The 27,678-nt window shown below is 36.1% G+C and overlaps 1 protein-coding gene across 6 annotated transcripts in view; it reads left to right on the forward strand.

The window, feature by feature from the left end:
* HYCC2 (hyccin PI4KA lipid kinase complex subunit 2) overlaps positions 1 to 27,678 on the forward strand; it is a 54,989-nt gene that overhangs the window by 7,323 nt on the left and 19,988 nt on the right. For 5 of the 6 annotated variants that reach the window (XM_054069910.1, XM_054069906.1, XM_054069911.1 and 2 more), the window contains exons 3-9: positions 15,382 to 15,484; positions 17,508 to 17,586; positions 18,629 to 18,730; positions 24,030 to 24,209; positions 25,625 to 25,705; positions 26,356 to 26,471; positions 27,232 to 27,327. In XM_054069910.1, the coding sequence (XP_053925885.1) occupies positions 17,536 to 17,586; positions 18,629 to 18,730; positions 24,030 to 24,209; positions 25,625 to 25,705; positions 26,356 to 26,471; positions 27,232 to 27,327 (626 nt within the window). In that variant the 5' untranslated portion in view covers positions 15,382 to 15,484; positions 17,508 to 17,535. Of the gene's footprint in view, positions 1 to 13,904; positions 13,991 to 15,381; positions 15,485 to 17,507; positions 17,587 to 18,628; positions 18,731 to 24,029; positions 24,210 to 25,624; positions 25,706 to 26,355; positions 26,472 to 27,231; positions 27,328 to 27,678 lie in introns of all 6 variants that reach the window. The other variant, XM_054069909.1, reaches the window with a different exon arrangement.

The following is a 27,678-nucleotide window of genomic DNA, read 5'->3' on the forward strand; positions in this document are numbered from 1 at the left end:
GAACATGGGAGGGTCAATAACCTTCTCACTGAGTCGTGTTTCAGAACTCAGGAGGCTTTTATATAAACTTACAGGTGGTGAAGTGAGCAATTTATCAAGCATCCCAGTGCGTGCCATCAGAGTAGGGCAAAGAAGAGAAATCTAAATGGTCAACTTTGAGTTTTGATACCAGGTTAGTGGTATAATTTTAAAAAAAATATTTGATGCGTCTGTTTGTCCCTCATACTTTATTGTTGGAAACACATGTGCAGATAAAAATAGTAATTAAAAAGTGCTTCATACTGAAAATAGTTGTTGTGCTGGTCTTTAGTATCTGCACGTAACATCACAAAAGATGTCAAATCAGTTGATAAGTGTGGATAGCCACTATCCAGATTTTGCAGATGTAAATTCTTCATGCTTCTGGCAAGTTGAAGTCAATCATAAGACTTCTGTGGAATTAAGGTTAGAGTGTGATTTTTCCAGGCTTGTTATAACCATGTTGCTTTGCTAAGCTACATAAAACTGAACTTCAGTAGACAAAAGTAACGCTTGTGCTTGTAGCTAGAACTCAGTCTTGATAGTACAAGTCTGTCTTTGTGAAACAAAGATAATATAACAGTAAGAGGAGGTGTTAGTATGTTTTTCAGACTCCAGCAATGGTATAGACTGACTGATGCGATGATTGATTAAAGTCCTTTTGCTCTAGTTAAATTACACAAGAAGTGATTGAGGAGACTGTTAAGTAATAATAATGTGCCCTATTACATAGAAATGAAAGGCAAACTGGTGAAGGTTTATCCTAGCAAAAGCTCATATTTCTGTGTGTGTAACAGTGGAGAACTTTGCATTGCTTTTTTTAAAATGCATTTGGTTGAGCTGGAACAGCATAGAGACGTGAGCTAAATATGGACACAGAGGAGAGGGAGGGGGGTTTGGATGTGGAGTGGAGAAATGACAAGTTCCTTATGTGCATGGATTTTATTGGGTTTTTTTTAAGCTGCTTGTTTCTTGTTCTTAGCATAGATCAGGACTTAGTTACTGAGCTTCCAAAGCTGCTTCTAGATTGTTAATTGTGTGTGCCAAGTTCTATTTGATAAGTATGTAACTGACAAACCAGGGTACCGGATGGTATCTCTTCAATGTTGCATCTGTGCAGTAGTTTCAAATAGTAACATCCTTAAGTTTCTGCAAGTTATTAAAACATATTTGTGGTAATTTCTTGGGAAGATTGCAGAGTGAGGTACTGGTTTTGTCAGACTTCATGTAAGCCACTCTAATAACTTAATTTGTGTTAATGAACTGCAGCAGATTGCAGTGCACATCTTGTCATGTCGTAGTAGCGAGAGCTTCATGAAAATCTCTTAAACAGTAAGTGTTACCTATGGAAATAAAAATAGAGTTGGATTCCTGGGCTGGAGGCTAAGTTGAATGATGGTATGAAAGAAATACCTACTACAATATTGAACTAGTTTTAAGTTAAGCGTTCACAAGCTGTGTTTTTTTTGCTTTTTATTTTCTTAGCTGTTCTCTGACAGCTTCCTTTATATCATTACTGTCATGTGCATTTCATGATGCTCAGTGAACAGTGTGGCTGGTGGCAGGTTACTACCTTCTCTGTTTGCTTAAGTCTGTGTCCTTGCCAAGGCCTGTTTCATGTGCTGTGACTCTTCAACTTTGTCTTCACCCAGGTTGCTGTAAACACCAGGTGAGCTTGAGAAGCTTCTGTTTATCTGTCGAATAAAAGAACTTCCTAGCTTTCTTTTTGTTTCTTCAGGGCAGAAGGAGAGAACAAGCTTTTCTTTCTCCTCACCATAATCGTTGTTAGAATTCAGGACAGCAAATAAAAATTTTGAAATAGTTTGTCCTGAATATTTGCCCAGTCTGTCCAGCTGATGGCTGGAATGTGAACAGTTCAGGCATGGCTTGTTGTCCACAAGCCTCCAAAAGGCCAATTGCAGTAGTAACTGAGGTGCCTTTTTCACTTCTGCAGGTGTTGAGTGGACTTGGAATATGCATAGTAATCCTTTAAAATGTAGAGTTGTCCTAGTGAGAATAACTGCTCTCATCACAGAATGAGAACCTTTTCTGCGTCAGTTGTGAAAATATGTATGCAGTGATTCTTTGCATGTACAAAAATAAGAGTTGGTTGGATTGTTACAGTCACTTCAGCCGTAGAAAAATTATTTTGAGGCACATTTACATCATTCAAATGGTAGCTGTGTTATACACACACATCTTATGTTCCAGGAGTCACTGTACTAAACTCTTTGAGAGAGTTCATGCTTTGCTTTTTTCCCTCTCTATATAGGTCAAATGCTTTCACTTAGCTGCAAGTCTGCTATGGGTTTTAACTGTTAATTTTTACAGTTTACATGGCAAAACTAAAGCTCCTGCACTAATTTCCCTTTTTAATTTAAATTAAAATGTTATCTTTCTGTGTCTAGTTTTTAATTTGACAAGTTAGCCCAGACTTAAACTCTGGAATTTTTAGGAAAGCAATTGGAAAGTGCTCTTATAAATTCCATAGTAATGCTTATACATTAACTTCGTTTGTAATTTTACCCTTTTTTTCCCTAAGTATTTCAATATTTAAATTGAGTAAAACTTGTGAAGTTAAGGCAGAAAAATGAACTATCAATTGTGGGATTTCACATTTGTTGTGCACAAAGTCCTAATCGGGTTAAGGTCTGTGGATGGATTCCAGACGGAGTTAGGGGTCATTGGCCTATACTAATTGGCATTGATGCTGGTGAAATTGTGTAATTGAATATTGTGCTGATTGTCACAGGGTGGTTTTTGTGTGTGTCGCCTTTACTTTATTTGGCAACACATAATTAACTGAATGTTCAAGGGTTGTTTTTTTATTTCCTCTGTGCCCATTTTCTTAGACTTGGTATTGGTCTGTGCTAAACACAGAATACTGGGCTCAGTGTAAAAAAGTAGAATGAAGTTCAAGGGAGCTTGAGACAAAAGAAGGATGCCTCTAGATGTTAATTTCATCTAATAACTTAAAATTTGAGATATGCTGCTGAAAGCTTTATAATTATCTTGTCAGTGGGGGTGCTGAGCCTTCTTTTTTTTTTTTGCCAGATTCTAGGAAGAAGCTCTTTCAGCACTGCTGCCTGTCGTTTTACGGAAACACTCTGTAGGAACTTTACCCTGTTTAGCTAGTGGAAATGTGTGTGGGTGTGACAGTCAACTACTCTTCTGATGATACTCACGTGATTGTAACTTACTGGAGACTGTATGTGTTGGCTTATTTTGATAATAAATGTTTGTTCTTGTGAGAGAGAGGTGGAACAGATCTTAAATGGAGATTATCGTGCTAATTAAGAAACCTTAATGGCCGTTTAAAGAGTTTTCAGCTTTTTGAAGTTTTGAGATATTTCAAATTCATATTCCAATGGGTAGATTTTGATAGACAAAATACTTTTCCTGTGCGTCTTAGCTTTATGCAAAATTCCAGTAATAGTTATTTTATTGCTATTTCTATGAACTATCGTGGCATTCAGCTTTAGTACTATGTGTTGACTTTGAATAGATTGTGATCTTTGTCTCTGTGAGTGCAGACTTTATAGCTTTCTGAAATGTGTGACGTTGTTATAGGTAAATTCTGCATGTTTATGCGTAGATGTCACATCTATGGAAAATGAAGAAGGTTTTTATTATCATTTACTTTATTGCAGGAGAATGTTTGAAGTTACAGTCTTAGTTCTTTGTTTTAATTATTCAAATGAAACAGGACTATTTAGGAGACAAAATTATTAAAATATGGTTACAAAAATGTTTTCAATGCACTAATTGGATAGCTGGCAGATAAGGCAAAAAGCATGAGGATTTTTCCCCACCTTCCCAAGTATGAAACTCCTGCTGCTCACCGATAAGAAATAATTATTGCTTAATCATCTTAACTTGCAAATCTGCATGTAATTGTAAATACCAGGGCGTTAGGTCTGGATATGTATTTTGTTCGGAACAGGTTTCTCATGCACTGAAGTAGTCACATGTGGACTGTGCGGATTGGTTTTGGTTTGTTATTTTGGTGTTATGGTGGTTTTGGGTGTTTTGGCTTTATAACCTGATCAACCTTAACTTTTGAGAAATTACTCAGTGCTCTTTCTGCCAGTCCACTGTCTGCATTCCAGTTCCTCGGTATTTCTAAACTTCCTAAGTTGCCCTTGAAGGACTGCACGTGTTTTGTGAAGCATGCTGTGTAAAGGGTGTTAGATGAGTACATTCCTTACCCCAAAAAAAGTGTAATCTTATAATTTCAAGTGCCTGGTACTTAAACTTCAGTTAATGCTGCTGATTCCTATCAGCACAATTGCACAGGGAGGCAGGAGAATGGCAGTTTTAACAGGCTGTTTAATAAACTCGGTCTTTGATAAAATTTTTTTGATTATATGTTTTAAGCGAATTAGCTGAATTTGATGTATTGCTAATATAATTAATAAAAAAGTACAAGATCATAAACATTACCTAGATGGGCTGTGTGGCTTATGAAAAAGAATAAGGAAACTATTTAGTACAGTGGCTGTCATGTGGTTGTGTTTCAATTTCAGGCAGATGTTATATTACGAATATGTTGAAGATTTATGTTGCAAAAAGCAATAGTCTAACTCTTACACATTTGCATATAAGGCCATCTCTTGGTTTTTTTCCCCGAAGGTAAGTTTATTCAGGAGACTTAGGGAAGCAAAACACTGTACTACCAACTGCTTTTGAAGTCTGATTTTAGCAGGAAAACTATTTTAGTATTACACAGAAAGCCGCAGAGTTTCTCCCTGTATGGTTGAGGTCATGTAAAAATGGCTGAAGTTTAGAACATTGAGTCCTCAGTGAGAAGGTCTGCTGTTGGTTTTTTTCTTTTTTGAGTGCAAGAAAATATATTTGAAAACCTAGAACACTGTAAAAGTGACCATGTATGAATAAATTACCTTCCTCCCTCCACTCCAAACAAACCAGAGGAAGGGTACCAATGAAGCTGGCTGCATGGACTTCCAATGCTGCCTGTTAAATCAGTATTTTTTCATAACCTTGAAAGACTCCTGCTTTCTGAGTGTACATTAGGGCAGTATAGGACAAAAAGTCTTTAATTTTGTTCGGTCTGAGTAAAAAATACGCATGAAAATAGTAGTATACTAGCTCTTGCTTTTGTTTCCACAGTGTTTATTTGGAGGGGGATAAGGCTGTGTGTTTCAGTTGAAGTCACCCGTGGATCTTTTTTTTTTTTTTCCTTCTTTTTTATATTTTTTTATATTGACTTATAGCTTAGATAAATGAAGAGCATTGTGGCAAGTCTTGCCTAACATGGTGCATAAAAGATCTCATAGAGTTCTTTGTGCTGGGTTTATATTATTTTTCTAAAGAGCTTGTATGCAAAGTTTTGCCCCAGAAGAAAAAAAAAAAAATTAGATTTTAGATTAAAATACCTAAAACAAAAAACCAACACTTCCTCCCAAGGACTCTTCCCCCCATATGTTAGTAACTTAGTGCTCCTCACTATTTAAAAATATATATAAAAATTTAACCACTTCATGCTAAAATATTAACAAGTCCTCCCTTAGAACTGGTCAGTCTCTATTCTGTTCTAATATTGGTTTAACAGTTGAAGAATGATGGCTGTGTAAACAATATACACTGTGTTTAACTATTCAACAGTGAAGATTAATTATTGAACTCATACCAAGAGAAAAGGGGAAACTGCTGTAGTTGTTGCACTAGTTTACGTTTACTGATGTTCCAATTCTCATACCATTATTTCACAGAGAAGTAGCGTATGCCTCCCTGTGAGGGGCCTCGGAACGCCCGTTAGACTAAGCTGAGTTTCACAATTTCATGAGAGCGTCTAATGAGGTAATTAAAAGGGGTTGTGCTTTCCTTAGTGGCACTGTGTCTTCACTTGTTTTCTATGGAGGAGAGAATCCAACGAAGGCTGTGTGATTTCTTTCTCTGGAGGGGTCCTAGTGAAGTTGGTAGGGTTGGTCATGAACATCTGCTTTTATAGCACAGTCACCTTAATCAGTTGGGTCAGCTATGTGGATAGCTGATGTCAAGGTAGCTCTTGATGTATCGTGTTGTAGAGAATTAAGATGGTCAGGAGCGTGGAAATCCTGACACATATGGTGTGTCTAATCTCCATATAAAATGGCAGGGGGCTGGAACTGGATGATCTTTAAGGTCCTTTCCAACCCAAACTATTCTTAGATTATATGATTCTAAAATAACACTGTTTTTCCTTCTCATTTTGTGAGATTGTTCTTTGCAGTTCTTAAACCCCCTTTCTAACTTTCAGAAAACAAGCGTGAGATTGAAAATGTTTGACGCTGAAATAACGCTGTGGTGCATGGCATGGAAGAAGGTGAATTGTCCCCTGTAAAGTAAAAATTGAAATTAGTAAAGGCAGCTCTGATCTGAGCAGCTTCTATCTGAAAGTTGAAGCAGATCATATGTTTCTGGAATCTTGATGCTGTTCTGCTTTACCTGTTAATAGCGAGCAGCCTCTGTAAGTGGCTTAAATCCTCTTCCTGTTTTATGTGCAGGGCTCGAATGACTTGTATCTTTCATTAGGTCAAGCGGAAGAGATCTGTGCTGTTCTGAAGCTGTGTCGTCTTGATGAGTAGTGGTGAGATCAATGATGTTTCATACCTATATTTGTTGCTTAGTTTGCCTTTTAAAGTCTGGGAACTCATATTGGAAAAGCAAGACCAGAATAGCAATCAGAATTAATTTTATCCTTCCAAACCATACATCTTAAATGTGAATGATGCATCTGAGTCACATGTATGAAATTTATGGCATCTTGCAATAAAGCAATATATTCTAATGCTCATGGACCTTGAACTCTGGTATTTTGAAAGTTTGCGTTGGAACTTTGTATTCATACCATGTAATTAAAAAGGCAATAATATGACATAATTTTAGCTATAACTGAAGTAAATTTGGATAAATTTGAAGATTCTACTAAATTAAGAGTTTGTGGATGTGTAAGTTATGGATGAGGGTGGGGAGGAATGTGTCACTTCAGCTTCATTTACTTACTCTCTGTTTCCTGGAGCTGAATGCTTTACCATCTGGAATTTAGAAAGATTAGGATGAGGGATTTCATTACTTTCAGAGACGATCCTTTAGGGTAGATCGCTTTGGGGATACTGAAGGTAGAAGAAAGGAGGTTAGGTAAATTAATTAATGTATATGTAACCTAAATTCCAGTTTGTGTGAATTACAGTTGGTAGCAGATACTGCAGTGAGAAATAACTATTGATATTGTATTGGTCTGGAATTTATAGAGGACTTCATTTTTATGGCTATTTTCATAATATATATTTATTTCCATTAAGTGAGGATTTTACAGCTCAAAAATGGGAAACTGCTTAGAACCTACAGTTCGTATTTCTAGAACTGCTTCTGTATGTATTTCTTTCTTTTGCAGGCAAAATAGTGCTCTTTCTTAGCATAATGCGTGCAGTCCTATTCCAGTATGCGTGTTCAGGGCTTTTTGGCAGTGTGGGGTTATTTAATTTTTGCTTGGTTTTGAATTTTGTTTTGGTTTTAATCCCACAGAAATTCTGTTTCAAGATTTATCCTAGCTTGTGCCTGTTCATTTTTAGTAGATAGTACTGAGTGTCCCTTAACCATGTTTTTGCAAGTGTTGAGTTTGCTGTTAGAATTTGTTTGTTTGTTTAGGCTCCTTTTTTTACTATGCATTTTCTGTCTTTAATTAAGTCTTTTTAGATTTCAATTTACTTCATGAACCAAAAGAGTGAACTAAAAAGGTGTTTGGAAGAGGTAGGGTTACACGGAAAGTAATTTGCATGGAAATGTTTTCGTAAGTAAATAAATTCATGAGTTGCAGACAAACTAGCACAGGAAGAGTTACTGCATGTGAACTGATACAAAGGGATGACGAGCTTGTATTGTTTAACTTAGAGTGGCTTATTATGCAGGATCCTGACAAGAGAATGTTTTAGGTTTAGTGTAGGATGACTACATGAAGTTGTTTCTAAGGAAACTGGTGCTGAGAGAATAAGGTAACATTTCTATGGTTAAACTATGTATGTGTGTGTGTATATGTATATATTTTTAAGTGTGTCATGTCTACAATAGAATAATTAACATGTTTTTTGCTGTATTTAAGTGCAGGATAGTTCTTTATTATATTATGGTTGGACTCGATGACCCAGTGGGTCCCTTCCAACCTAGTAATTCTATGATTATTGTTTGATAAATCCTGTTAGTAAAGTAGAAGAATACTTCAGATAGTTACAGAACATACATATTTCCTTCCCCATTCTCAGATCACCTTAACTCCTCTTTTCTGCTTCATTCATTGCATGAACTACTAAGAGAAGGTTTGGGCTACAAGTGTGTGGTTGTGTTTTATTCAGATTCTTAGACTCTGTCAGGCAAAGAGGGCTTACGTTTTTCTCTAGAGTCATCTGACTTCAGTAGCTTTCTGCAGCTACTCTGTGCAATACAATGAAAACATCAGCTTTTAAATACCTTTTTAAACTCTGTTATAAAGTGTCTATTTTCTGCCTTGTGGTTCATTCCCACTGCCCTAATTGTCTTCAGCAATTCTGTATCTGCAAAGCACAGTTTCACAGTAGTAATTGTAGAAAAGAGAGAAGGATTGGCAGCTGAGCTTTCTGGTGTTTGAAAAGACACAGAAGAGAATTTAGGCTTAAAATGACTTGAAGGCTTTTGGGGACAGATGGACTGTGTCTTTACCTCTTTTTATTCAGCAGCAGCTGTAATTGATGCGACCTTTTTTATAAGAAATCGGGTTCACTGTGCAAGTGTGGTCCCATGAAAATTTACAGTATTGTCGATTTTCTTTGACTTCACTGCAGTAAGGTTTTCTCCCATCATTTTCACATAGCTTTCTTTGTTGTCGGTATCCAAAAAGGAAGTTTTTTAGCCTGGTTATTACTAGTGAGTCATAGTGGGCAGGGAAGAAGTATCTTATCCAAGTTGTTTTGTATGAGTAAGATTTGTCTAATAAGGCTGGCAACCTAAATCCCACATATAGAATATGTCAGCATTTATATTTTAAAATTGGAATGCGTGTCTGTCTACTTAAGCTTGCAGTTAAATCACCTAGGAACTGGAGTTGGAAGAAGGCTCTCTTTCTATCAAAGAGAGTGCCTGAGCTGATGATTTAAATTAATGACTGTCCAGAGAATGTTCTGTTTGTTTCTGCCTTTGTCAGTTTTGTACCTTGACACAAGTTCCTGTTTCTTTGTTTCATGGAGCTGTATGGCCAAGAGCGTTCTGTCAGAATGCTTGTACCTGTGTTTAATGCCAAGTTGCAGCTGTACTTCTGATTTGTTGAGAACAGATTTTTAATTTATTTTTTTTTGTCCTTACCAAAATGGCATATAAGTATTTATTAAATATGATTGTGGTAGAATAATATATTTATGAAGATGAATAGAAGGGAATCACAGTGGTGCTTGTGATGTGTTTATTGTAAAAAGCATAAGTACGTACAAGAAATAATACAAATATTGGACTTTCCCAAGGCTGGTGTTATTTTCTATTGGGATCAGATTAGCCTAAGAGTCAGTTCCTTTCCCAGTGTGGAAATCAGACCATACCATGGCTGTTTAATATACTCTAGCATGTGACTTGACAGTAGCTGGCTGAAGCTGTATATGCCTGGATATGCAGCAATCAAGAAGGAGATGTTCCTAGGAGAAGTTTTTTGTAAAGCTTATCGATTAAGTGCTAGCGTCAGTAAGTTTTCTCCTTTACTCTTCTTGTTTTACCAAAGAAGTAATTATGTAACACAAGTGCTATAATATTTATCTGAAATCTGTTCTTATTGCCTTCGTGATATTTTATCCTAAGTCCTACTCTTACAGTATGAAAACCAGTATACTGTTAGCGACCTAGCATTTCTACTTTGTCACATTTTAGTGGTTTATTTTGCATTCATCTATTACAAAAAATCCATTCTACCTTCTCTGCTGCTTAATGACATGTGCTTCTTTCTAAGGAACAGAGTGCTTTTTTCTTTGGATTTTTAAAATTATTCCCATATCGAGGTTAAAAGTTTTTCACAGTCTTTGTCATTAACTGTCTCTTAAGCCCTCTTCCACCTTATACATACTTATTCTGTTACTTGAAGCAAATGATGGCCAGTATTTCAGAGTATATTATCAATTTTGTATGCTTTACTCATACGTTTTCAGATTTATTTCATACCACTTCTCTGTGGTCAAACATCTTGATTTCTTTTCTGGCTACTGATGCATTCCTGAGCAGATGTTTTCATGAAATTGTTGAATGTATTAGCCAGTCTTTTTCCATTTGGTCTTTTAAACCTCTGCATTGAGGAATAATTCATCACGAGAGGTTCAAATTGTGGTTTGTTTTTTTTTTTTGTCTTCATTCACCAAGGTGTTGCCCATTTCCCTTTCTCCAGAGTGCACCAGTCTGTTAAAGTATGTGGAAAGCATAGGGAGCATTTTTCCCATGTAGTTCTGACCACGTTATCTCATGTTGTCTTTTATCTGTTCTGCTTCCTGGAGTATTAATTATATTAAACAAAGGTGTTGTTGATATGGAGCTATGAACATTCTGCATCAAAGGAATTGAATGTAGTCTTAGTTCACAGGAAGATTGCATTCTTGATGCTTTCCATGCCACTTTTTTTACAGAAGCAGCATGAAAAGATCTTTCTTTAAATACTCTTCTTTCCAAATGCAGTAAGGAATTAAAAATACGAGAAGACTGTCTGTGTGGCTTGGAAAAACAAGCTATATTGATAATGGAGTTTTCTGTTCTTTTAGACCTAGTAGCAGCCTGCAGTGTTCTTTTGCATGAGTGGCACTAGTTCCTGCAGCTTTTGAAGCTTTGTTCGTCTTGTTGAGACGTTTTAATTGCAAAATATTCTTTCCATAGCTTTTGAGGTAAAAATATATAATGTTGTTATTCATCATGCAGCTAGGTCTCACATTATATACATGTGACAGCTAATATGTAGTGACCAAAAAAGGACTCATTCTTGAAGTCCTTTTAAAGCCAGTATAAAATCCTGGTTTCTTTAAGACAAACAAACAAAACCCCTAATAAAATACAAATCAGTAACTAAAAACCCTGTGCATACTTGAATAGTGATAATCTTCTTAAATGTCAACAATTATTAGTATCTATGAGGTAGAATTAATTTTTTCTTTTTGATCCTCACTGTAATGCTTGGTATATCTGTAAGGTGAGTGCTGCTCGCTCCGATTACTTGGGTAATCATTTTGCTGTTGGAGGTTGATCTTGGTTAGTGGTTGAAATGCTGACTGGTAAATACTAATCTATTTAGTCAGTGTGTTTTTACTCTAAATGTAAATGAAAAGCATGCGCTCTGGTAAGAGAGGTTGATTAAACTCTTTCTAATGCCTGTTACTGTATATGTCAAAAGTTCTTGGGCAGTTACTTTTGTTTCATTATTGTAATAAGTTTTATTTCTAACTTTGATACTTTCAAAGACAGTTATTACTATTACTAATAACTCAATTTCTGCTTAATTATTATGTTTCCTACCTGTTATAAGAACCCCTGAGCTATAACAGGGGAAAAAAAAAACCATAGTCATTTTAAAATAAATGTGAAAAATCTCTTCTGCTGCTTGTATTTTGTTTGCTTCAGGAGACACATGAACACTCTGGAAATGAAATTCAATACTTGTTTCAGGCCGCTTCAGTGTGGTATAAATATGCACAGGATTTAATGCAGTTGAGCCAGTTTATTTTGGGGACACACCTACATGGTGCTTGAGATATATGTGTGTTTGTATGTATCTGTATGTCCACCCCACCTCCCCAAAGGGACGGCACGCCAGCCTGAGATGTGCTTCGCAGATGCTCATGTGAAGATCCCAGAGGGTGGTCTGTGCGTTGGGCTGAGGTAGTCCCACAGCTCCTGGACTTGTGCTCCTGCGTGGCAGAAGTGGCAAAGCCCACCAGGTGCAGCCTGACTGCTGCTGTGCAGGTTGGGGCAGCCTGGAGGGGGCTCAGCAAGGCAACGCAGCCACCAGGCACTGCACTAGGATGCTTTCTGGGCTTCTGTTAGGTCTTCGTGCAAGGAGTCATTATAGAGTGATTGTACTTTAAATCCATGACCTGACGATCTTGCCTGTTTGTACAAGTCCTTAAAAATGATTTTAATATTCTGGCAGAAAATTTCAAAGGGAGAAGTGATTTGTTCTAAAACCAAATCAGTATAGTAGTCCTGGCTGGAATAGGTGTGGGCTGTTTCTGTATTGACACAGCAGAACTATATGTCTGCATCCTTCTTGAGCTGCATGAGCAAAGCAATCTATAACATCTGGAAAAATCTTCTAGGGAGAATGCAAATGTAGCACTGGAAATATGAATAGTTTGTACTTATATTTTTCTGTAAACATAGTGCAAGACTGACACATAGATAAGGTGCTTTTCATACTGTTGATCTTTAATGTACATCCCATCAAAAACATTCTGAAAGCATCAGAACAACTATCTGTATTTATGTAAGCAACCATACGAAGCTGAGTGTGGAATTTTAATTGAGTAAAAATGGGTAAATTGTACAGTAGAGGTGCCCCAAAAAGATCTATTGTGTAAAGTTCTCTTTTCCTCCATTCTCCTAAAATGTACTAAAAGCTCTGAATTCTGTCTTTTTCTTCAGGGTTGAAAAAGAAAAAGATTACTGTGGTAGATGCCCCATATTCTAATCCTTTTCATACTTCGGAGATTATCACACACAACCCTAACAAAAAATGGTTCTGTGTTTTCAGAGTAGAACTATTAAAGTCTTATTGTACCACGTGTAAGAAAACACTGTGCACTGGATTGTGTTTCTGGCATTGTTCTTAAAGGGCACAGCATAATCTCTGTGCTTCAGCTGTTCTCACCATGGCTGCTTTCCTAGGCAGCAGGTATGGCTTTGGTTCTGAAGTGAACTTAGACTGGAAGAAGTCTCTAAACAGAGCTTGCTTGAAGGTCAGTGCATGGCCCAAATATTGGGAGAGAAGTATGTGGGATACTGGAGGGGAAAGTCAACTTTTCCTTTTTCGTGGTAGCTGGTGACTGGGTGGGCTTAACTGTAACATCAAACTGCACTGAAATTTTGGCACTAGCACAGGTTCAGTTTTTAACTTTATGTTAATTGACTTGCTTGACAAACAGCTATATGCAGACTTTCTCTAAGGCTCAACAGACGTAAGAGGGGTGAATATATTTAGAATGCCAGGCTAAATTCTTACTCCAGAGAATTCCTAACTCTTAAATTAATTTTGTTTCACTTATTTGTAGTATTCTTCTCCAAACTACAACATTTTAACCTGCGTGATGTTTCTGTTTCTTGACAGCGTTTTGTGTTTCTTTATTTCTGCGGCAGTTTGCTCAGTGTTCTCCTTGCAGTCTTGCTCTGAATTGTAGTGCTATAGGGCAAAGAATGGTCATTGCTATTTAAAATATACAGTAGTATTTGATGCTTAGTGTAGTTTTATTGAATATGCATTTGGCTTTCCTGTTAGAGCTGCGTTGTGGTTTTATACATATTGCTGTGCATTTCAGTGTAAAGAGAAGGGGAATTTGTGTTTTCTTTGTTGTTTTGATTTTATTTTTTTTTTTTCAGTTTGGTTAATTTCCCTCCTTGCAAGGTTTGTCCAGGAAATAGTCAACTTTAGAGTCCATGTGATCTCAAGTTTATACAGTGCTGGAGGAGAGCACTTTCTTGCCTCTAGATTTTAACAGTATCTTCCAAGCTGAAGGAATCATTTGGAAAAAAGAGGAATTTTTGGCCATCAGCTGATGTTTGCCTCTGATTTAAGGACAATTTTATTTACTGGTTTTGATGTGTAGAACTGTTTGAACCCCCACACCCCATTTGTGATGCTATATAATCTTATTTTTTTTTAATTCTCTTCTACTTGAATTTAGTTATAGAAAACCTGCAGATTTGGTTTGTAAACCAAGTGAATGAAAAATTTTGAACTGTTGCAGCCTGATTCTCCAACCAGGTCTGGGTACGTCTGCTTGTGCTTAGTCTTTTTGTGTGGAAAACTGTACAGAAATAGAAAACCTCTTTTTTGATTTGCAGGTATACAAGAGTAATTCTTTCTTTGGGGCTAAAATAACTCCAGTGCCTATTTAGGAAATATTATTTCTAACTTAATACAGCTCTGGGAATGCCCAGCCAGTGAACTTCCAGGTTCTGTGTCTTTGGTTTTGACCCTGGGCACAGCAGTACAACTGAACCTCTAAGTAGCAAGTGTAATAACAGGGCTAGTTGGGACCCCATGAGAGAAAATAGTGTATATCAGATAGCATGTCAGGATGTAAAGGCTGTTTCTAGCATGTTGTAGATCTTGGGAAGTTTCTACTAGTCCTGAATCAACTCTTCTAGACCTGAGATTCTGTCTTGAAGATGCATGTCTGGTAATAAGCTAAATATATACATATGTTTATCTTTCAGTTTTCCTGAGCATGTTTAAAAATTTATACGTAACTGAGCTACTGTGTGCCCATACGGTAGAAATCTGTTTATTTTTTCAAACTCCTCATAAATATTGTCAGGGAAAGGAGAGGAGGATTTTAATTTCACTCGTTCGGATTATTTAAGGTTTCTGCAAGGAATTTCATTTGCATTGTAGCCTGGAAAAGATGGTGCGTCCTATTACCCTATTGCTAATTAGCACAGAGAAGGAAAAAATGGACTTTTTAGTAATACAGTAATTTGGAAAAGTGATTAATTGAATAAGCAGTATAGAATGGAATATGCTTATTGTTCATATAGTGCAGTTCCCTATTAGAGGTCTCCAGGTACTGAAATCCTGTAATTTACTCAGAGTGGACTCACTTGTGTGTTATTTACCTCACGCTCATCATGAAGGCATCCTGCAGTGAAAGGTGAACGTTAGTGTGACACACGATTTTTGCAATAACATTGAAATTTTGGCTCTAAGGAATAACTATTAAGAACAATGTTAGGAAGAGTCTCTAACAGATTCCATTTAAGAGGTATATGTTCTCCAAAGCCAGTGTCATTTCAGCTCACATTTTATGAAAGTATTACTCTTTTATTTCATCTTGAGTCTTTATTGCGCTGTTCTTTGTAAGAAATAGTGCTTCAGTTTTCCATTCTAGTGTGCTTGTAGTACTGAGCACCACTGATATGTTGTTTTTCCACGAGTGGCAAAGCCACCTTTTTGGAGGAAGGCAATTCGTCCCTTCTAAATGCCTGCTAAAATGCCAAGCCCCACCCCACCTTTTTTGTTTCTTTTTTTAATGGCAAATTCCTTTGTTACAGAAGGACCCAGATACGATTTAGTGGATTTGATAAATTTACGTTACTGTTTAGTTTGCTTTACTGTAATTCTCCTAATTTTATGACCATCAGGTTCTTTTCACCTTTCAGAAAACGGGACAGTACGTGAAGGCTTGACAAATGCATCCCAGGTTGAAAAACTGCTGCATTCCTCCTCCTCTTCCTCCTTTAGAAAATTGACTTCTTTAAAGAGGTAAAGTTGCATGTTGCACTTTGAAAATATTTTTTTTTCCCCAGGTTAAAGTTGAACTAGATCTCATTGTCTTCTGTGGCACGTCCTGTGTTGTTTTAAATTAATTTCTATCCATGTCTCATTCTGATGACTGATACCTATTTCCCTTTCTATTGAAAATGATATCTCTGAAAACCTTTGTTTGCAGATATCTATCTAGTTGTGTTTTTTTATGGAATTATAAATCAGCACTTTTTTTTAAGTAAGTCACCCAAGTGTTACTTCAATTTAAATTAATCTAATGTTCTTTCTGAATCTCGTATCTTTTAGGATATTTAAATATGCTTTAGAAATCTGGAGCAGTTCATTACCCACAGGAGTTTGTATTCTCTGACTGACTTGCTGTCAAGGGCCATGGGAAATGCTGTACGTAGCCCTGTTCATGCAAGGCTCCTAACATTGAACTTACAGCTTCCCAACACGTTTTTTTTTTTAATCTTATTTCACTTCATTTTATGTTTAACAAATACTGATCTGCCCTTAAACAGAAATCTTCTTTCATAAATCAAAACAAACGTGTTCTTTGGCCAAAAGAGGTGATTCCAGTCATGTAGTCTGGCTACTGAAAGGCCATTTATCATGCGACTGCCGTGATGTAACTTGTATATCAAAACTGTAGGTTTTGGTTAATCCTAAATAAATTTCAAAACACATCTGAAAGAAAATTGTAAAAATTGTTATCATCTGGCTTTGGAAGTGTTTCTCTTTTTTTCCTCATCCCAGGCTAAAAGAACTTTAGAAAAAGTTGACTGTATTGAAGGAAAGAAAAAAAAGCTTTGAAGCTAATGGGTAGTTGTAGTTTTTATTGTAGTTTTTAGGAAAAACGTGGTAAGGATGTATAACAGTGTGTGACACCTTTGTCATATATGATTGTAATAGAGCAATATAAACTTCTTTAAAAACACAGAAAAAAAAAAAAAAAAAACAGTGGCCAAAGTATCTCTTAAAATGCAGTGTCCCTTCACAGACTTTCTATTTCTGTTCTTGTTTCTGTTCAGGCAATTGTTTACCCGCAGATCCTGTAGAATTAAACTTCTGATTAAACTGTAACTAAGAATTGCTGTCTTATATCTTGTATAGTTTCAGACAGCTCTTATATTTTACCGTCTCTTCAATTTATCCCTTTTCAGGTCACTATTCGTAGGTTTGAGTATCTGGTATTAGGCTACAGCTTTATTTCACTTCATTAGATTAAAATTTTCTGAGACCTTAATGACTTCCGTGTATTGGCAACCTGTACTGAGGTCATGGCAGAAAAATAAAATGACCCTTGTGGCTTAGACCTATTTAAACACCAAGCAAAGGTGTCTATAATGATGCCTTGTGTTTTGGACGTTCTTGTTATTTCATTGAGAATTAAATTTAGGAGAATTCAAAAGATGTTAGAATATGAATGTTGTATATAAAATGTAAAATAATAACAATTTTCCTTGCAAGTTTATTTTTTTGTTTTGGAGAATTCCAACATTCTTTTAGAAGAGCTAAATCCTGCCATTTGAACGAGAAGCCTCAAAATGCTTTAAGAGCAAAGTTTAAGGAGTCAAGTTCTGCTATTAGGATTTCTAATAAGTGGTTTCATGAAACTACTTTACTTTGACCTGTATCTAGAACTGTCGTGGCAATGTCTCATGTGATTTGTTCCATTATGCTCTTTACTTTGTTCCACTTCTCTTTTCTTAGTACTTTATTTGGTAAGGGAGCAAGAATGGGATGATGTGTTTGTCTTAAATAATGTACATTTTGGCCCGAAGCACTGAATCCTCCTTTTTCCTCCTCTGCCGTTAATGTGCAGTAGTTTTAACTAGAAGTCTGAAGAGAGACAATTTAATCATTGTTAGAAAATGGACCAGTTGTCCAAACCACAACTTTTCCAATTGTTTGATATTATGTAATTCTATTGGAAATAGGTTAATGCTTTTCATTGGGGTAGAATTTTTGTTGCTAGAACTCTTACTTAATTTCTTTATTCTTTTCTTTTCTAAAGGTAAGAGGGAAACAAAAGAAGTAAGAAAATGCTGGGATCAGAACGAGGTGTCGTGGAAGAATGGCTGTCAGAATTCAAGGTGAGCTGAGAAGATGAATGATAGCTGTACTATGGGTTTTATACCACAGAACATGGATATTTTTTTTCTTAATATCCAATAATAAACATTTTAAATATCTATTACTTGATCTTCCAACTTCTTACAATGTATAAAGCATGCAAAGGTCTATGTAAACGAGTCACCTCTTACATAATATACAATGCATAATTGTAACAGCAGTTTATCGTTTGTTGTTATAGAGCAGAACACTGCTATAGCAATGTGTTTTTTAAAGCATATGCATCTGTATAGATCAAACTGATAGAATTTAACTAACAGCTGGGTAACACTGCCTGAATTTCATATTGAGCAACTTTTTTATGCTTAAAACATTAGTAGTAATGTTTGGAGTTTAAAAAAACAGTAAAGAAAAATACTTTGCTGTTTTTTCCTACAGTCTGCATAAAATTGATTGGTTTGTCATGAAGAATCCAAAGTATTTTTAAGCTATTTTGCGTGTTTGTAAGGATATTGAGTGAAATACAGGATAATGCATAAGCAAGAAAATCAATTTTTGTGGCTGATATGAAATTAATCTTTTATTTAGATTACAAATTAGTAATTCCTCACATCATTGCTGATACACGGTAAGTCATTACATGCTGCTGTTAGAGCCAAGGATGCAAAATCCATAGATGTGGTTGCTTGGTGAGACTTGAAGCTGTCCATGCTCATCCTAGATTATCCACACCTCTTAAATAATTCAGGTTGATCTGATAAAGAGTTTAAAAAGTGTCTGTTAGATACAGTATACCAAGAAAGACAATCCTCATATCAACCTGGAGCGAAAGAAATGTGAATCTTAAGTTGCTTTTGGATTTAACCCTTAAAGTTGGTATCTGCTCCCAAATCCTATTCATATGGAGAAGAACTTATAATCTAGTTTATCCAGTACAAGTCTGAAAATTTACTGAACTTCAGGAATTTTTATTGATGCTGGGATGAGACTGAATCCTTCTGTGGAAATGTTTAATATTTGGAAGCATTGATTTACCAGAGTAACACTTCTTTTTCTCTTCAGGCATTACCTGAAACACAAATTTCAAGCTATGCAGCTACATTGCACCGAAAAAAAACGCTGGTACCATCTCTTTATAAGGTCATTCAAGACCCAAACAATGAGGTAGGAGACTTTAAAAAAGATTTGTTCACATTCTTGTATCTTCCACCTCTGCAACTGAAACTAGAGTAATTGAGAAGAGATGCTTCAATTCTGCTTTCTAACGTAGTCTGACATGGGTATCATCCCTCTTCTTTTTTTTTTGACAATTTAATGCCTTCCTGGTAAGACACAACCTCATCTGCTCTCAAAAATGCACTTTATGCTGCCTGCTAGATGTTACTTGCCCCAGCTGACTGTTACACTTTATTTGGCATGAATTTTGGAGGTTTTTAGCCCCTCAGAATCCACCTTTCAGGTGTAACAGAGACAAAGTAGGCCTTACGCTGAAACTTGGTAAGAGCAATATGCTTCTCACCTGGTGGCTTGTTACACTGGAAGATGGAATCAATTTATTAAATCCTATTATAATGACCAGATCTTCTTTTGCTTATGTTAGCATCACATTTGTGGAATGTGGTTTACACTGCTGTAAACAAGAGCAGAACCAAGGCCCCAAAATATAAATATACGCAATGAAAACTCGGCTTACCCTTGAATGTAATTCATTTTGCAAATGACGTTAAACTGAGCTTTCAATTCCATTGGCTTCTGCTATGAACATTTCTAGGAAAGTGTGTGAAATACAACTTCTGAATAAATTTTCTAAGCATTCCATTCTCTGCTGCGTAAACTACTTTAGATAAAATGCTTCTAAATATTTGATTTACCATCCGTGATCTATCGTATATTTAAAAATTAAATGGTGAGTGTACCCAGCAAGGAAGTTCTTTATTTTCCTGAGCAAAGCTCAGCTGCTTTTGGAACCTGAATGCTTGATTGAGCTTAAAGGAGATTGCATAATGCTCATGCGATTAAAAAGACCTTCATAGTTGTCAGCTTCATTTCAGTGTTACAAATAACCTGCATAGCGACCTTTTTCTTTGTACTGAAGCTACTGTTATTTTCTCTCCAATCTGAAGCCACTGTTGCTGTTGTTGTCTTTTGGTATATATGTATTGTGTGTGTGTGTGTATACTTCTGAAAATGTAGACACTTTCCTTTGCTTTGAGCGTTTGATTTGTTGTTTGGTTCTTTGCATCATTAAAAAAAGAAGATTTACAAAAAGAGTATCTTCTTAAGGGTGTGACAGTAATCTTATATTATTACACACTGATGCTTGTCAAATACTAGTCTTTGGAACTGCTCTTGCTGGTTGGGCCTGATTCTGATATCAGGTGTAAGATAAGCAATCCCAAACTCAAAGATGACTAACTGCAGGTTTTGCTTGTTGAGGCAGTATGTATTTTCTTGTTGCACTTCTTCCAAACTTATTTGCGTGTGAGGGGTGTAACCATAGTAAATTCATTACTTGGCATAATTCTGTGGTAATATTTGGTTGTAAGTGAGGTTTTATTTTAAATGTGCTTTATAGAGCATTATTTGTTAGAAGTATAACTGACTGCTTATGAAAATAAAGCTTATATGGTAGACTATTATAAAGATTTACTTTCTGGATTCTTAAATTTGATGGACAAGTGTTTTTCTTTTAGTACACCTTAATCATGAAGTTGAACTATTTTTAAAACTTCCTGAAAGGGGCAAACTGCGTAGGGCAAACATGATTTTTTTCTAGAATCACATAATTTTGTCTTGGTAAGATCAGGATTATTAGTTTAATATGGAAACATGTTCAGGAACCAAAACAACCAACCAAGGTGTTTCTCTTTTTTGACAGCTCTCTACCAATTTGAGAGCTATCAAGGAAGGGAAGCATCCTGTCAAGTTAAATACAAGTGTTACTGTTTACCTTTTAGGAAATTCCCTGACTTCTTCTAATATGAAGAACATAATGACTGGAACAGAAAATTATTTGAAGAGTAGAGACTGATCTTGCTCGTAAACAGTTTATGTAACCAAAATATGCATTGATTTTTGCATAATACTTTAATTCTAAAGTAAAGTGCTTTTGAAGTACTGTTTTTAGATTGTTTTACAGTTTTTTGAGTTGGTTTATGGTTGTAGGCATAAATGGTCAATGGACTTTAAGTTAATGCAGTACTGAAATTTAAACACTGAATATTCATGTGTGGCTATTTAGGTTTAACTTGGAAAGCTCAGCCTTGAAGTGACATCACTTTTACAATGCCAGACACTTCCTACACCCAGTATTTTTCAAATAACAACTAATTTCACCCATCATGTTATAGTTAAGCCCAAAATTAATGCATTATTTTCTACCAAGATTGAAAGGGGGTTTGGAATTGGGTGATCTTTAAGGGGTCTTCCAACCTAAACCATTCTATGAATTCTTCAAAAAGACAAGCATTTCCAATCTTTGGACCTCATTTTATAAACATTATATTTAACTTTATGCTATGGCTCTTAAGGTTTGGCAAATTTGTAAAATAAGCCAAACTAGAGCTATTCATCCTCTAACTTAAAGTGTGACTTGACTTGCATCTGTGAGGTGTAAATACAAAGTCTGCAAATTATATCATTGTCACTTACGGTATAGTTAATCCAGTAAAAATTTTGTTTGTATTGGTTATGCTAATAGGAAAGCTCTTTAAAAAAATTTTAGTTTGTCAGGGAAGAGATACAGTTACAAGAGATTTTTTAGCTTGGATTTTTTGGCTGACTGCAGTGCTACTGAGTTTCCTTTGAGTTTGGACTGAAAGAAAGGTCTTTGGAAATATGTATTTACATGCTTGCAGCACCAGTGACTGGACATTGCTTGTACCTTCCTAGGTAGCTTAGCTTCGTGTAAAAGACTGATGTTATTAATTTTTCATTTGAAATAAAACAGAATAAATTCAGTAACTGCTTTGGTTGCCTGACTTCAGCTAAATTATTCTTTTCTACTGCTCTAATGGGACTTGATTAGACTGGCTAATTTAAAATAGGAAACAGCTTTGGGCTGCTGTCATTTCTAATCTAGTAGAAGTACAGTGTATAGCAACGCTGCTGTATACATCTGGCTCCTGATAATGTTTGGTTAGCTTTTCTTGCACTTCTAATCTCCTTGCAGATATGCTTGTTATTTATTGTTTCCCCTTTTCTTCTTTATTCTTCTTGATTTCCTCTTCTCTCTTGATTTCTTCTTTTTTCTCTTTACACTAGTAGCTTGCTCATATTTTCTTTCAAGGAAAACCAAATTTATTCAGTGATCTCTGAATTATTAATTGTTTTTTTTTTATATGAACGTCTGAAATGTGCTAAGCCTTTCATAAAACAAGGATACGGTTCTGTCTCTGAGGATTTGAACATTTACTGTTACAGATGGTTTTAATAGTTAGTGTCACTTTCACATAGGAGTTTCTACTAAGTAAATGTTAAGAAAGAGTGTAGTCATGCATCTTTTGCCCATGAAGTGCCATGTATGTATGAAATACTCAAATAAATATACTAGATAAAATAACATGTGCTCAACTTGATAGAGAAAGAAAATTATTGCAATAGAAGCCCTGTGGACTTCTAATTTCATTTAGATCTCAAACCAAAATTAAGTGATGGAGTATTTTACATGGACGGCTTGTTGAAATCTGTGTGCTTCAAATGACTTCTTTCGTCCTGTATCAATGTTGTTAGCTTTCTTCCCTCTCTCTCCTCTTGAGTCTCTCTTTGCTTCTGTTGTAAAAACAGGCTTTTAACTTAAAGTAACTAGACTGTCAGTCAGAAGGCTTGTTGCCAAAGCACTTACACCAGAGCCTTGTGTAAGAGGAGATATGTCTGATAGCAAAGTTTTATTTTATGTAGATGTCATGTTACAGCTTATGTAGTTAGTGCTTTAAAATGTGCTTCATTGACCAGACAACTGTCTACTGGAGGTGAAACTAATGTATTCACATTCTCTTCGGTCTCTTAAGGTAGCTGTCTTGATAGAAAATTCTGTCAAATTTATGCTTTGCGATTTGTGATACACTAGAGTAAAATATTGACATCTAAATATGCATATGCAAAGCTGTACAGTCATACAGATTTATGGCACTGCACATTTATCAAACATTCAAACTAATCACTTGTAGAAATGTCTGTCTCTCTGCTGATAGCAAGGGACTTGTTCAGTTTTCAAGAGGGTGGATGGTTCATAGAATCATAGAATCACTAGGTTCACAACAAACCAAAGAAGTACCTCTTCATACAGCATAGCAAAAGACTGACAGTGAGTTCTGCAGGAAATTAGTACTGAGTACTAAGATTTTGATGAAGAGAAAAATTAATGAAATAAGAATGCGTAGAAGTCTATGAAATGCTAATGCTCTGCAAGTCCTGAGCTGCGTATCCTCGGGAGTGAGAACGTGTGCTGAAACAGAAGTCATACATGCCTCATGTGATCTTCTGCTCTGCACTGGGTAGTTCCTATTTTTGTGGTTTTGTCTCACCAGTACAACTGCTACCGTGTTGGTCAAATGTTGGGGTTTTATTGCTGAAAAAACATTATATGTATAATTTAATGTTTTATATTATTTTGTACGTATATATGAGAGCAGCATAAAGCATGTATGGTTAGAAAGAGACTTACTTGAGATTATGGCCTCTATTTTTCTGACTCTATAACTCTTCTAGATGAATACAGACACTAGGTTACATGGATTCTTCAGTCTTTAGACCTCATGAAAATTCCTCTTGGAATTAATTTTTTCTTACTTTATTTTTGAAAACTTGATTAGTCTTGGGGAAAGGGGAGGAAGTTTGATGAGGTTCTTTTACTTGTTTTTTTTCCTGTTCATTAACAGTTCAGCGGATGCATCTTAACTATTGATTTGGCATTGTAGACTCTTAAAAAGGCAGATTTTTTTTCACACTTACATCACACTGAGTGGATAAGGTCCTTTTTGTACCTTGTACTGAAACTGGGAGGGCAGCTTAAGATGGCAAAATTAGTTTGCATTGTAATGAACAAACGTATACTTTTTGGATTTGAGACTAAAAATCTGTAGGTAAAAAATTAATAAATATTTCTGTCAATTAATTTGTTATTAGCATTATTATATAATCTTTGACCTTTGTACTTCTATAAACCTTACAACTGCACCGTTAAAGTTTTATGGTGCACATAGTCCAAGCCACGTGTCCATTGCATGTCTTAAATTAGTACTTGTATTCAAAAAACTCCCGTAGGGACAGCGCTAGAGAATATTGTTCACAAAGCACAAGATGGTAGTGGCTGTACTAAGGCCATGTTTCCCAGTGCTTCATCCCAGTGCCCCTCAGGTCTGTCCTTACAGATCTTTGTAAAAGGAATGCAGGTATCACTTTGGTTCATTCACTTGCTTGCCATCAAGGAATGTAATTAATGAGCCTTTTTGCCTTTCCGCAGCTCCTGGAGCCTGTTTGCCACCAGCTCTTTGAACTTTATCGTAGTTCTGAAGTTCGGCTCAAGAGATTCACACTACAGTTTTTGCCGGAATTGATCTGGGTGTATCTGCATCTTACTGCCAGCAGGGATAGGCAGAGTAATGGTTGCATTGAAGCACTGCTGCTTGGCATTTATAATTTGGTAAGTGAGATGAGTGGCATTGGCTGAGGAAAGCTTTGATCTGAATTTCATGTCAATGACCACTAGGAATAAAAGTAATGTTTATTCTTGTAATGTTATGAGGCTGTTTGATCAGTGTAGCAAAACAGCCAAGAGAAGCATTCTCTAAAGGGAAGTCTTGTGTTATAGCAGTTGAAAACCTATTATACTGAACCATTGCCCTTCTCTCTGCTGTCATAGTAAACCCCTCCTTTAAATTGTATACTATGTGTCTACGCGATAAGATATAGAACAGTTGTGTGTCTGTAGATCAGCTCTGACAGCTGGAAGATCCAGTTATTTTACATTTATTCTGATAGGAAAACACTGGAAACTGCTGATTTTTGGTACTGTTTGCTGGTTTGAAGCAGCATACTTATCTTTGACCGTTTTCTCATGAAAGGTCCTTTTTGCAGTTCCTTTGAAAGTCATGTAGGTGATTTCATGTCTTTCAAGGATGACAATTTCTTCATTCTCTCCAGATTCAGGAAGAAAGATGTCTCAAAAGGGACAGTGGTTCCCACTATTTTTTTTTTCTTTGATTAGGTTGGTATTTTTCTGAGATTGAAGGAGTCAAGTTCTTTTCATGATGCTCTAAAGCAAAAGATAAGGATAAATCTTTTGCATTCTGGTAAATTCTATTAACTGTCCTCCCACTGCGATCCTTAAAGCCTACTACAAGTACGGTACTACCTTGGACTAAGTTTTCACATAAACTGGAACGACTAGAGCTCACTGTTTGGAAATTTGCTGTACAAAATGAAAAGGCAGATTTAAACTCCTTGTGGTATAGTCTTATGTAATTGCTCTTGGTATATTGGCTTTAAAAACTGCTGCCTTTGCTTATGTAGTAGCCTAGCAACTATAAAATCTGACCAGTTTGACAACCTTTTGAGAAGACGTGCTGTGCGTTTCTTAACTGATAGAGTGCCTCATGAAACTTTGCCAGTTCCCTTGATTTCACTTCTTCTCTGATGCATTTATTTTGAAGTACTGCCCATTGTCAGCAAGTGACTCATCAGTCTTCATGTGTCTGTGTCTTTTGGGCTTGGAGTTTAGCCTTGTTCCACTATGCCATTCTATTATAAATAAATGTTAAAATGTGAAGGTGAGCTAGAAAAGATTTTTGTTCTCTTTTGTTTCTGATGAAGCCACCCTGGAGCAGCCAATGCTGTTTTCTTAAGTATTGCAGACTGATTCTGCAACACAGTCTGGGATAGAGGTCTTTACCGCCTTTTAAATATGTATGTAATGGTGTTAATGATCTTATCAGGTCAGACCATCTAACTTCTGATTTGTTAAATGCCTTCTAAGAGTTGAAAGTGGTTCCAAGTCCTGTCTCCTTACTTCTGCTTGGATTTTTATTTTATTTTGTTTTGTTTTGTTTTTTAATGCAGGAAATAGCTGACAGAGATGGAAACAACAGAGTTTTATCTTTCACCATCCCATCGTTATCTAAACCCTCGATATATCATGAGGTAAGGGCTGCTGTGGTAAATTAGAATGGGATCTATTAGAGGAATGCAAACTGGATCCATTTGATGCAACAGGCCATTTTAGATGCATCTTGTTTCAGTAAGTTTTCAAATGTCAGTAGCTAGCAATTAGTGTAATCAAATTCAATAGCATTAGTGTTAGTAGAAGAAAAGGAATGTGGATGTTGAAGAGTCTTTGCTGACTGTGCCCATTTTGAATGAGGGTTAGTTGGGTTCTAGTTGCAGCTGTGGGGTTTTGCCTCTTACGTTTAGTATAAAAATAGTCTTCTAAATCCTCCTTAGTATTGTTTGAACTTGAAATCATATTTTTCTTTGTCTACCGTTGCTGTACAAAAGGTCTATGCAGTTAGGACAGACTTACTATAAAAGGATATGTAAGAATCAAAGCTGAAAATTGTTCTCACCTGCTCTATTGCTTGTAAGTGTGGAAGCTGTTTATAATAATGAAATTAGATAATGTTTTTACATTTATTGTATTCTAGAATAACCATCGTTTTTACACATCACAAGATAAATGTGTCTTTTGGCTTGGGTGGTTACGAGTTCTAATGCTTGCAGGGACCTTTTACACATGACTTGATTTCTTCCCCTTCCTTACTTCCTTCCTTCCTTCTCCCACCATGCAATTCTAGCCCTCTACTATTGGATCCATGGCTTTAACTGAAGGAGCTCTATGTCAGCATGATCTCATCAGAGTAGTTTACAGTGATCTTCATCCTCAAAGAGAAACCTTCACAGCACAGAACCGGTAGGTGGATGTATTCTAACATCGGAGGTTCTTCACTAGGCAGATGACAAGTCCTTAAACATTAAGACCAAATATTTTGTCTTCAGACCTTCTTCAGCATTAAATGCTTGGAAATAACTATAGAGAACAGACTTGGTAATCTTGAGGTATAGTATTTATGTTCCTTGTTCCAACTTTGTGTGTTCTACTACTTAATTCAGAAGAGAGTAATTTCTCTGTCATTTCTGTATCCATCAAGAATATCTTTGGGTTTATGTCTGCCAACTCAAATTTTCCTCAAAGTGTAGCAAAATTCAGCTTTGGCTCTGAGCCTGTGAGTGCTTTTTCCACAGGAAAAGAGGAATGGAGCTGGGTGGATAGACAGAACTAGGAATGAGAGGAACTGCACTGCTGTTCTAGTGACAGCCAAATTACCTGTATCTAAAGCCACCTCTGGGAAAACTGATAAAATAATTTTGAATGCACTGCAGACTTCTCTAGTTCTATAACTTTGTCCAAATATTTTGCCGTATGCCACGTCCTCTGTAGTTTCTGCATATGCTAATGACTTTCAGTAATAATGTTAAATGCTTAATACTGAACCTTCAGTAGCCTGTTTCAAGTTAGTGAATGAAAGAGGATTTCAGAATTTGTGTGTTTACTTCTGAGATTTTTTTCCTGTAGGGTATTTTTGGAGGTGAGTTTTAGAATTTTGGGGTTAAATTCTGATGAACTACTAAGAATTTAAACCATGCAACGTTTTGCTCTTGTCTCTCTTCAGGTTTGAGGTGCTGAGCTTTCTTATGCTGTGCTACAATTCTGCTATTGTCTATATGCCTGCCTCTTCTTACCAATCACTTTGTAGGATGGGTTCCAGGTGAGACACTTGCCTTTGAAATAGTCTTGCGGGGTGCATCTAGACTTCTAGATATTCATCCAGCAAAAAAAGGGAATTAATTTAGTTGTGTTTAATAACTTTAAATATTTAACTCTTGGTCAGTCTTGCACCTTAATTGGAAATGTGAAGTTATGCTTGCATACAGATAAAACACATGGGTTATCTTACTGCTGCATGAGCTTTTATTCTAGTTATGTAACTTTCTGTTTGGAAAGGAAAAAAATAAAGGCAAATTTAGGGGAAAACTAGTTGAAGCTATTCAGCCTGATCTGCATTTTTTGATTTACATATCTTTCTGGCATTTTTCAGTATGGTCAGCTTAAAACTCCT

This window comes from Cuculus canorus, chromosome 6, assembly GCF_017976375.1.
Source record: "Cuculus canorus isolate bCucCan1 chromosome 6, bCucCan1.pri, whole genome shotgun sequence".
Lineage (NCBI taxonomy): Eukaryota > Metazoa > Chordata > Aves > Cuculiformes > Cuculidae > Cuculus > Cuculus canorus.